This window comes from Chelonoidis abingdonii, chromosome 2 (assembly GCF_003597395.2).
Source record: "Chelonoidis abingdonii isolate Lonesome George chromosome 2, CheloAbing_2.0, whole genome shotgun sequence".
NCBI lineage: Eukaryota > Metazoa > Chordata > Testudines > Testudinidae > Chelonoidis > Chelonoidis abingdonii.
Window position 1 is genome coordinate 284,773,904 of NC_133770.1, and position 12,601 is coordinate 284,786,504.

A 12,601-nucleotide genomic window follows, 5' to 3' on the forward strand; every position below is an offset into this window, starting at 1 on the left:
GAAGAATCCACCACTTCCCTGGGGAGTTTGTTCCAATAGTTAATCAACTTCTCTGTTAAATATTTGTGCCTTATTTCTAATTTGAATTTTTCTGGCTTTAGCTTCCAGTCACTGGTTCTTGTTATGTCTTTTTCTTCTCTCACTGCAAGGCCTTTTTTCCCAGCCCTCAAATCAACATCCGTTGAAAAAATGAGGGCTGCAGAAGTGGATGCAGTATTCCTGTGTTGGTCTCACCATCCTCAGGCCATTTCTTCAATTTTCACTCTGGATATTCTCTGCCTTGTGGTGATTGACTCTTTACTCTACTTTCCCTCCAGATGCCACTCTTCAGGTTTCCTCAGCTCAGCCTCACTTCCTTTGCCTTCCATGCTCCCACTCCATCCTTCCACCCTCATCTCCCAGACCTATCCCCCACACCTTCCTCCCTTCATATTTTCAGTTATCCAATCCTCTCCTAACTTAACTCCACCCATATCATTAACCCCCCCATCACAAAATAAACCCACCAACCCTTGCCCCAAGTAGCAGAGAACATGGCATTTGGAAGCCACCACACTGTTCACTCTGCTTGTGTGTTCCATCCTTTTCCCCTACCCTTTGTCTGCCTTGTCTATTTAAACCACTGGGGCAGGGAAAGTCTTTCCCTATGTGTTTGCACAGCGCATGGCACAAGAAGATCCTCTTCTTATTTGGCCTTTAGACCCTATTGTCATTATTATAATTTATTTGTGTTATAATAATCCAAATGATCTGATATAAGATAGAATAAAGGGATGCAGAAATAGTAGATTCTATTCTTGCTAGGTCCTTAGCAGCTCTGTCTTCTTCTGTTAAATTCAGGGATATCCATAGACTTGCATGGGAAGTGGTCAAAGCTTACAACTGCACAAGCAGCATTGCCCAGCAGTCTGATTCTGGTTACTAGAACTTCCATGTAAATATTTTCCACCCTTCAAGAAAGCCTTGAATTGAGCTAACTGGCCTAACCGTGTCTCTGATCTAATCTCCTGTGGAGTCCTCCAAATATTTTGTGCATAGAAGATATTTCTTTTGCAAAGCCTTCAGGAAAAGAAAAGACATCCCATAACCACCAAAATGGAACCACTGGCAGGATTTCTTTCAGAGCCATCATGCCAATAATAAGCTCTGCAGCGGTAAGTTCAAAAGCCTTCAGTACACACAAGTTTTTCCATTCTAGCCATGAGAGTGATTTCAGTTTGGAATGACAGATTTTTGCAGGTAATGACAGGCTGTCTCTCAAACATGTAAAAGGCAACGCTTGCTCGGATGATGACGATAGCTCTCAGAAGGCCCCAGGGATACTGAAGTCCTACTGTGCACTGTACAAGCACATAGTAAGATCCTCCTGCCCCAAAGGCTTTGTAATCTAGATAGACAAGACAGAAAAAAGGGTGGGAGAAAGGAAGAATGATCATTTCCCCCATTTACAGGTGGGGAACTGAGATACAGAGATTAAGGCTGGGATCTTTAAAGGAGCCTGTGAGAGTCTGGCCAGTTAATTTGGACTGGGATGGTCAAAAGTGCCTAAGGAATTTAGACTCACAACTCCAACTGAATTTAACTACCACTAAACTTATTAAAACTATGATAAACTATATATTACCACAGTGACTAGAGACCAGCTGCAGGAGTGGTAAATAACGAAGAGGACAAGTCACTGTTACAGAGTGATCTGGATCACTTGGTAAACTGGGTGCAAACAAACAATATGTGTTTGAATGTGCTAAATGGAAATACATCCATCTAGGAACAAATAATGTAGGCGACACTTACAGGATGCATGACTCGATCCTGGGAAGCAGTGACTCTGAAAAAGATTTGAGGGTTCTGGGAATAATCAGCTGGACATGAGCTCCCAGTGTGATGCTGTGGCCAAAAGAGCTAATGTGATCTTGGGATGCCTAAAGAGGGGAATCTCGGGTAAGAGCAGAAAGGTTATTTCACCACTGTATTTGGCACTGGTGAGACTGTTCCTGGAATACTCTGTCCAGTTCTGGTGCCTATAATTCAAGAAGGCTGTTGATAAATTGCAGAGGGGTCACACAAGAACGATAAGAATGATTGAAGGATTAGAAAACATGCTTTATAGGATAGACTCAAGGAGCTCAATCTTTTTAGCTTAACAAAAAGAAGGTTACAAGGTAACTTAATTACAGTCTATAAATATCTACATAGGTAACAAATATTTAATATGGGCTCTTCAATCTACCAGAGAAAGGTACAGCATGATCCTGGGGCTGGAAGGTGAAGATAGACAAATTCAGACTAGAAATAAGGCATAATTTTGAACAGGGAGAACAATTAACAACTGGAACAATTTACCAAGGGTTGTGGTGGATTCTTCATCACTGAAGATTTTTCATCAAGATTGGATGTTTTTCTAAAAGTTATGCTCTAGAAATTATTTTGGGGAAGTTCGATGGCCTGGTACAAAGGAGGTCAGACTAGACGATCACAATGGTCTCTTTTGGTTTGGACTCTATGAAAAAGCCTAATCAGTAACGGGGCCCCAATGTGCTAAATGCTGCACAAATACATAACGAAACATGGGTCCCTGCCCCCAAGGAATTTACAGTCATAGAGGAAAAGTGACCTATGAAGGACTTGGCAGAGGGTGTGCTGTCAAGTTTGTACAAATGACTTTATCTATATAAGAGGTGGGTGAGGTAACCTCTTTTATTGGACAAGTTTTTGATCTACACACAGCTTTTCTTCAGGTCTGGGAAAGGAACTCCCAGCATCACAGCAAAATGCAAGGTGGAACAGATTGTTTAGCATAAGTAAGTAGCACGTATTGTAAGGGATCTTTCAAGGTACAGTGGCCAGTTAACACTTCTGCAGTCTTAAGACAAAAAGTGGGGGTTAGTGGGTTACTACACTGCACATATTTATATATACAACTGACATATTTAATATTACTCATAGGGCTTTTCTTCACTACTGGAAGTCGACCTAAGTTATGCTACTCCAGCTACATGAATAACATAGCTGGAGTCGACATACCTTAGGTCGACTTACCCCTGTGTCTTCACAGCGCTGTGTTGATGGGAGATGCTCTCCCGCCGACTTCCCTTACTCTTCTCTGGGAGCTGAAGTACCAGAGTCAAGTGGAGAGCACTCTGCTGTTGATTTCGACACCTGCCGTATTGATTGCAGCAGTGTCGATCTCCCCAGTAGTGAAGACAAGCCCATAGATAGCTTTTTCCACCTATAATTTCTATGATTTGTGCTTTAAATTGGTTGTGGGACCTGAAGCAAAATACGCACCACACTCTGCAATATTTGGTCTGTTAGTTTTGTCAGCTCCCTTTCTAGAGATCAGTAACAGCAAGGTTCATTAGTTAGTTGCATTTTTATTAATTATCTTCAAGCTCCTCTTAAATTCAGGACACGGTAGTATAGTGCAGTCAGTTGTAACTCTCTAATTCCATGGGACACATCCAGGATTAGGAAGGGAGGCAGGTGGAAAGGTGGGAAAAAACAGAAAATGGAACACACAAGGGGTTGGATAGGAAAACAGCAGTAATAAGGGGAGGAGGTTTGATGTGGGACTTACTGGTTTGATAAGGAAGGCCACAATGGGAGGAGCATTGGGAGAAGGATGCAACGGACCAAAAAGTGGGTGGTTTTGAGGTGATGGGTGAAAAAGGCTGAGAATGCTTCTTTTGTAGCACTGGAAATTGGGCACTAGCAGGGCAAAATACTTGACTATAAATGGGCTGTTGAAGCCTGATAGTTTCTGTGCACATATCTGATCAAAATATGCAGAACGGGGGCTAGGCATAAGCGGACTAAGCAATTGCTTTGGGCCCTGAGCAGCTCCTGGGGCCTCCTATTAACTATTAGTATGTATTGTGTGTGGGGGTGTGCTCCCTGCTTAGGGCTCCCAATGGGCTTGGATCACCTCTCAACAGGGGCGGCTCTAGCTTTTTTGCCACCCCAAGCACGGCTAGCGGGACGTCCGTCAGTCCCACAGCTTCGGCATATCTGCCACCGAATTACCGCTGAAGCCGCGGGACCGGCAGACCCCCCACAGGCACACTGCCGAAGGCTGCCTGACTGCTGCCCTCGCAGGGACCGACAGGGCACCCCCTGTGGCTTGCCGTCCCAGGCATGCGCTTGGAGAGCTGGTGCCTGGAGCCGCCACTGCCTCTGAATACTCTACAAGATCAGAAACAAAGCTATTTACATACTGGTTCAAGCTTTAACTAAAACTTTCATAGCTCCTGTGGAGTTAAGAGGCAACCTTAACATAATAAGCAATGCCTATTTAGCTGGCGAATCTTATACCACTTATAAATTTATCTCTGACCTATTATTCAGATAAAGCCATTGCCACTGCTGTCTATTTACTGATCTTTGATTGTCAAAGGGATTATAGAAAATAAGCCAGCCTCGTTTTATCCTAAGCAACCTCATCTTAAAAAAACTGCAACAGTAAAAATGAATAACTGCTAAATGTCAATCTGTGGAAATACAATGGCCATTGTCTCCTCCTCCACCTTCTGACTATCATCATAGATATTATGTTATAGGTTCTAAATCATAGTATTTCACTTAAATGTATTCAGGTTCTATGAATGTGGACCTGGTGCTGCTTCACAGATAACAAAATTCTCTGTCTTGCTCCAGTAAGTCGATAATCTATCTCTGAAGCCAATGTGCCATCAAGACAATATTTGAAGATTTACTCTGCCTAGCAATAAAAATGCTTACATAACAGACCACGGGACAGTAGCAACACCACCAATAGAGGACAACAAAGAAAAGAATTACCTGATAGTTTTGATCATGCTGAGTCCCATTTCAACACAACAGTGTGCATGGTCTTGGCGAGGTTCCGGGAGTCCAGAAACACAGTAGTAACAGTCTCCCAGAATCTTAATTCTAAGGCAATGATGTTCCTAAATTAAATGTATCAAAGCAGAAAGATTTGTAGTAATGGGTTTGTATTTGCAACACAAGCATGGATGTGGCTGTGAAAAAAATTGGAAGGAAATGTAAAAGGTTTTCACTATACTCCGTTTGTGTATGTATGTAACTAATACTATCTTGATTTGTCCTGATTTTGAAAATTAGTGCCTTTATACTTCCATTATAGATAATTACTTATTTTTTGTGGGTGTCTGAAGTTCTTATGCAGGTGTGTGAAGTTCTTAGCAGGGTTGGGTTAGAAACTAGGCAAAGGTCCAGAAGCTGCGCAGTGGGTTAATTAGAGTCTCACATTTAGGAAATCACAGAAATATATAGGGATTGATCCACACCATAGCATGCCCTTCCACTGACTTCACTGGGAATGGATCAGAGAGGAACAACACAATCCCTGTTCGGGAAGTTATTGAACATTGGGAACAGGGAATAAACAATGTAGTAGGAAGGAATTCCTATGGTTTTCCTCCTCTACTTCTGTCCCTTACAAACAAATTAGAGAATATATCCAGCAATGAAATGTTGTTCATTACATATAATTGTATTAAGAAAACCATTTCTTGGTTTCTCATGAAGCAATTACTGAACGAATGCTACAGGCAATGTTTTGGAGCACCTCTACCCCTCTGTGACAGAGTGCTAGGTATGAAAGCCTGAGTCAGCACTCTGTTCACAGCTGCTCCAATCAGGCAAAGCAGATTGGAGTTTACTAAGCAGAAGTATGCCTAATATGTGGGTGGGGCAGGGCAGAAAGGCTGAGTAAGCCATTAGCCATAGCCCACAAATAGACACAGGAAGTAAGTAAAAAGGGGGAAGCAGGCAGTAGGAGGGAGAGAGAGATTGCTCTCCTCTGCTTGTTAACAGTATTATGTATGTTGCGAAGATGGTGGGACTCCTTTATAAATAAACTGCATAAGGTGTTGGACCAGCACAAGGGTCTCTGCGTAGTTTGTCGACTGAGAGAGAAGCAGGACCAAGGAGGACCTGTTATACCCTCCCTCCAAGATTTTTGTTAAAATGAAAAAAACAAGCTTAAATAGTTAGATTTAAAGAGTTATTTATTTTGGTTTGGATTTCTTTTTTCTGTTATCTCTTCATTCAAATCCGCAAGGCAAGAAAATACAGAACAGCAAGACCTTTTGAATCTTATCCCCCGGAGCATTTCCCAACTCTTTTTTAAAAACGTTTTTGCTTCCAATACAATTGCAGACATTCCCAGAGCTTGATCCAATACCCATTGAAGTCAGCAGACTCCCATTGATTTCAATGGGCTTTGGATGAGGCTTATACTCCAAAATAAAATAAAAAAACAGGTATCATTGGTCACAGATACAGTACATATTTATTTGCACACCATCCAACTAGAAATGTTCTTCAACTTCAAGGGAAACTATAGTATTTCATCATATATAAAGATACTACTGGACTCTGTAGTAATGGACGGAAACACCATATTATCCTGTTTTTAGATCATTACTTTGGCATATCCTTTTCTAGTGAAACAGCTCTCAGAAACAACCAAGTATTCACAGGTTCCACTCTCCACTGTAGTTGATGAAATAAAATTCATTTTTAATAAATCCCCAACCCATCAAAGCACTTAAAATTGTATTCAATTGTAAGCATATGCTTATGTGCTTTGTTGGATTGTGGTCTATGGTTGAGAGTCAATGTACTGTAATTGGAATTACAGGGTTCAGGGGTACAAATGTGGATTTTCTACAGCTGACCGAGACTTTTCATGACGAAAAATAGTTTAAAAAATTAGTGCACTCTAACACCAGGTGAGCATATGTTTGTATGGTAGCAGGAAACCCTTGCAGTAAAGAAGTAGACATACAAGGGAAGCAGCGTAGAGGTGTCTTAAGCTCTTGCATTAACTATAAAATTTGGTCTCCTTTATCTATAATATGCATCCCTTTTCTCCTTGCTGTCCCAAGCAACGTCTCATGTAAGCTGTACTTCAATCAAAAGAACTGGAGTGAGAGCACAGAGATGCACTAATAACACTGGGAATATGATGACAGCAGGTGCCGTACAACAGCAACTGCCAGTGCCTGCCATGCCTCTGGAATTGGTTATTGGCAAACTGACGGGGACTCTATGCTATCATTTATATTACCACAGAATCGGAGCGGAGTCTTGCAAAACAGCCTTGGAATATTCTTTTTAAACATGTAAGTCGTGAAAGTGACCTAATTATAGTATCACCTGGGACCAAAGCTCCCAGTGAAGTCAACGGAACCTTTGAGTATGCAGAGAAGGTGAAATCCACTCCTGAGTGTAGAAGCCAGAATAAACTTATGCACCACATAAGTGTTACCGAAGTCCTCTGTAGGACTTGAGTGGTGCATAGGCCTTGGGCTGACCCTCTGCATGGGGGTGGATTTCAGAATGAATACAGGATCAGGCCCTTGCAGTATCATGCACTGCTTTCGGAATGTAATAAGGGATGTTAAAATGAAGTAAAGCTTCTAAAACTGTAAACATTATATCTGCTCCTTTCCTCCCCTTACACACACGCATGCACATTATTGAACTACCAGTAATTCCAGATAGGGCTAAAGGCTTATCTTTTCTGACTGGATTGGGACACCATCATTCCTAACACAGAGGTACTAAGGTTAAATTCTGCTCGGACATGTGACTCCAAGTCAAACAATTTTACGTCAGTGGGAGTTGATTAGTGATACCAGAACTCTTATATTAAAGAGTTTCTGTAGCACCTTCCTTCTGTGTGGTTCTAGGCACTTTATAATTACTAAAGGACAGATCCTGATACCTATATCCATAATAAGCTGCACTGCTTCTCAAATAGTCCCATTGATTTCAGATAAATTATATTTTGCTTTTATGTTGACATACTATAATAAGTATTGTGTAATATTATATTGATAGGAGACAACTGGAATAAGGTAATGGATTCTTGAACAGATTCTTTTCCACTTGGACAATTACAAAATGTATCAGTTGATGATTCGCCATTCTAACAAAAACTGGTCAACTTCCGGGTAGCAAAAGAGTCTCTGAAAGAGTAACTCTTATTATGTATAGCTTGCTATCCTTTACGGAAAAATCCTTCCAGTGATAACCTTGTATGTGACTCTAACATGTCTGGTTATTCTTGAAATATCAGCCTGTTCCCTACAACACTTTTTCGTCATTAACCAAATATCTAATCTGAGCTCCACTAAAATCTCATGCAAAACTGAAACGATCTCAGTGGTTTGGATCCTGGTGCCTCATTAAAAACAGTGGGTGAAATCCTGGCTTACTTGATGTCAATGGCAAAACTTCCATAGATTCTAATGGGTCTAGAATTTCACCTTGCATGTTGACCATCTGTTTAAAAAAAAAAAAAGCAAATTGTTGCCAAAAAGAAAAGTAATGTAGATATATGATAAGAAATACACATTCTTACCTGTCACATGCTAATCAGGGTTTGTTGCATGTAAGTATGAATATATGTGTGAGACCGATGACATATTTTCAGCGAGACACTGGCTAGATAGATGCAGCCCCCTGCAGTATGCCACCTCTAGTATGTTTTACCGAGCAAGCACCCACTCTTTTTAAATCTCTCTTAGAAATGTATTTCTTCTGTGATGGCCACAAGGAGTCAAAAATATTCAAGAACTTAACCTGCCTTGTTTTTGTTTTATAAAACAAACCCTGAACTGAATCATTGTGACAGGCTCACAGTCAGCGTGTGCGTGAGCTGAGTAACAGTCACTGTCCTGCCCTCACCAATTCCTCCTGCCATTTATTTCCTCCACTCGTTGAGTAACATCTAAAATTTAGGTTGGGGAGGGATCATGGGTCAGATTTATTGTTTATGGCCAGGGGAGGCTCTAGGCATTTTGCTGCCCCAAGCACGGCTGGCAGGCTGCCTTCGGCAGCTTGCCTGCGGAGGGTCCGCTGGTCCTGCAGCTTTGGCAGACCTTCCGCAGCCTGCGGGATGATTACAATAGATGATTAAAAAGCTGCAAGCTTATGTAAAGTGAAATCCAACATCACGCAGAAAAAAATTACCCAACTGCAAAATAATCAAAATGCTTTTAAAAAAGAAGGATGAACTGGTTAGAGCAATATTTCAAACCAGCAGTTGCTATTCTGCTCTTTGATGATGTCTCATTCATCCTCTTCTGTTCCTTGTGTTCTCTTCCTATTCCACTTCCCTCCCAGAACCCCAGAAATTCTCCTTTTTCTTGTGAATGACAGGCAACACTGCTCAAAAATACGCATTAGTATCTCTCACCCCCCTGTGAAGAGCATTATTTTCTGTTGGTTCCAATTAGTGTCAAATTGTCTCACAGATACTGGAAAGCTTCCTTGCCCTCTAAATCACAGTTTCTCATCTGATTTGAATGACAGTGTTTAGGGACCTGATCCTGCCATCCTCACGCAAGCAAGACTTCAACTGAAGTCAAAAGCAGTTTTGCCTGAGTAAATTGAGCAGGATCATGCCCAAGATGATCAGCAATAACAGTTCTATCAGAGATCCTTAGCAGTTAATAGGGTGTTTTTTCCCCAATCCAAAGCACCTTAACCTAGAGCAGAAGAGAATTTGCAGTGCTACCGTGAACATATGAGCTGATTATGACAGAGCAGCATGTGAATGATTTATGCTTTGGCTTATTAAAAACACCAGCAGTGACTGGAAAGAAAGCAAAGCAAATTGGCATAAAACAGAGCTGAAGAAATGAGTTGCTCAAATATCAAACCACTGAAACACACAAACAGAAACTTCATTAACATTTCTTGTCTCCTCAGGCAGAAATTCTAAGGAAACAAAAAAAAAAAAAAGACTGATCCTATTTCGTAAAATAAACCCAGCTTATCAGAGTTCCAGCTGCAGTGAATTAATCATTCCATCCACTTTTCAAAGGAGCCCAAAATGTTCACTATCAACTAACCAAGCATTCAGTTTTCACAATTATTTCAAGCTAGACTTCATACTCCATAAGTGAGGAATTGAGTGAGGTTGGAGTGCAGAACACAAAAAGTCCCTCAAAATGTTTGCTAAAGCAAAGGTTTCCAAACTCTTTTATAGCATGGACCACATAGCAGATTCATAGATCTCAAGGTCAGAAGAGACTATTATGATCATCTTATGTAACAGTTTCAGATGCATGTAAGTGACTTAGGAACTGAAATCTTGTTTTCAAAAGTTGCTTTATGAGCCTACGTGCTATTGAAAGTCAATGACAATTAGGTTCCTAAGTGACTCTTGAAAATGGAATGTAGGCGCTTTTGAAAATTTTGGCCCTCATCGAGTCTGTTTTTCTGCTAAGGCTTATGGAACTAATCACGTGCATAAAGTGAAGCATGTGCCTAAATGTTTGCTAGACTGGGGCATTATATGGATAAAATAGGTCCCTTGCTAACCTAATAGGCTTTCTATAGTCTCTAATGCTATAACTATGAAATAAAAATGGTTCTAGAGAGTTTTTGTAGTGGATAATTAAGTATTGGACATTGTCGGAAAAAACCCCCTCCAGAATGACCTTTAAGAATGCATGACTTCAAAGAGAAGTTATAGAAACTAAAGGTTTTCTAAAATTGTCATTACATATCTACAGAAAGGTGAATGAAACGCTTAGTTAAATGTTACTGACATGTACATTAGCAGTCCAATTAATTCACCCTCTCGTTACAACATACCATTAATCTAACATGTTACTGTATGATGTTGAATTGTACTCTCTTATTTACATGTATAAATGACGTTTAAATAGTCCCTTTCAACCAGAGATTCCAGAATACTCTACACCAACGACATATACAAGGATTCACCACAGAACAAAATGCAGCCAGCACTGGCTGGAACACAGCAACTGATTAGTAGGGCACTGCAATGCTACACACAAGATAGGTTAGATGAGGAAGTGAAGAATACTGTCTCCAGGTGAAATCACACAAGGAATTTTAAGAAGATTGTCATTAGCCAAAATCGAATTTGACCAGGACTCCCATGACCTTTTGCAAAAAGTGTCATGGGACCTTTAATAACCACAAGTGCCCAGGACCGCTATTTTTCACTGCATATGAAATATATTACCTCCAGTAGCATCACACTGGATCAAAGTGAAGAGTGCCACTTACTAATTCATTAAGGTCACACCCGATAGCTGAGGTTTCCATGGAGAACTCCCATCCAAGTAAAGACCAGGTTCCATCCGATTAGCACAGGAGGGCTGATGAGATCTCATATGGAAGAGGCGAAGGCCATAAAACTTGCTCTTCTCCTTTAGGAGATCTGCTCTTACATAAAATCTATGCATGGTGATCTTTCATGATAATACTTTAATGTTTCTTATCAATGGGAACATACTTAGTTCTTATTAGGGATGGGTCCAAACTCAAACCCAGCATCTGAACACATGGGAATCTTTGTGAGTGTGACAGTGTCTGTGTGTGACTATGTGTGTGTGTGAGAGAGAATGAGAGAGAGAGAGAGAAATCTTGATCTAGATCTGAATTTTGTGGTTTGAGCTCATCCTTCACTCTTAATGACAGTGAACTTGATAGCCAGCTGGTGTAACAGAAGCCTTCAAAACTACAACCATTTACACCAATTGAGGATCTGGTCATTTCTCTTTATTGTTTTATATTAAAACTGCATCTACACACAGACTACAGGGGCACAGACATATGGCAAGCAATTTAATCTGTTGGGCCAGATAATAGCTTATCTGAGATGGGGAGAGAAAAATAAATAGCAAATATAGCTATTGCTTCATTGAAGCTGGAACTTTCTTAGGCATACACATCCTCAAAATGCAATCAATCATTTTTTCCCCCTCCTCAGAATTTCTGCCTGAGGAAAAAAGAAATATTAATGAAACCTCTGCACCAGTGGATTGATATTTGAAGAACTCATTTCTTCAGCTGTGTTTTATGCCAATTTGTTTTGCTTTCTTTCCAGTTGCCACTTGGGTCTTTAATAACCATAAATCTTTAGCAAATGTTGGAGAGAGAGTAGGAGAGAGAGAAGTAGCTATATATAACATGCTATTATATTTTTCTTCTAAACGAATGGTGGGCTGATATCTGCTCTTAATTCAGTACAGCTCGTAGTGACAACACAGACAATATGGAATTTGCTAATAATAGTAATAGTAATAGTCATATACATCCACATAGGCCAGAATCATTGGCATAACTCCGGCCTAAGCCATTCAAAAATGTCAAACTAACAGACACAGCTAGTTAACTTCCTTTTTTATATTATCAGCTTTATGCCTATAAGTTTGTGAGAGAGATTCAGCAGATCAAGTTGCTATTTGACACAGTATTATAAATGTATAATATTATTAATAAGTACATATGAATTTATAAGGTGCCATTTAAAATTAAAGAAGTTATATCAGAAATTTAAAGTTATGTAAAGTTTTCTGTAGCAGAGCTCTTCATTTGAGGAAGAGTCATTGCCAAGCCAATCTGAGCACAGAGAGTATTGCAAATTGTTTGAACAATGCTATTTTAAATAGAGGTGTGATCAATAAAGAACATCTGAAATGGACTAAGAACTGGCTAATTAACAGATCTCAAAATAATTGTCAATGGTAAATCATCATCAAATGGGGATGATTTTGGTGGGGTTCTGCAGAGATCAATTTCAGGCCCAATGTTATCCAATACTTTAAGC

At 40.2% G+C, this 12,601-nt stretch overlaps 1 protein-coding gene across 1 annotated transcript in view; it reads right to left on the minus strand.

Moving 5' to 3' along the window:
- ADCY8 (adenylate cyclase 8) overlaps nucleotides 1-12,601 on the minus strand; it is a 190,767-nt gene that overhangs the window by 80,667 nt on the left and 97,499 nt on the right. Inside the window, exon 5 of the mRNA XM_032777553.2 lies at nucleotides 4,798-4,925. Within this exon, the coding sequence (XP_032633444.1) occupies nucleotides 4,798-4,925 (128 nt within the window). The remainder of the gene's footprint in view (nucleotides 1-4,797; nucleotides 4,926-12,601) is intronic.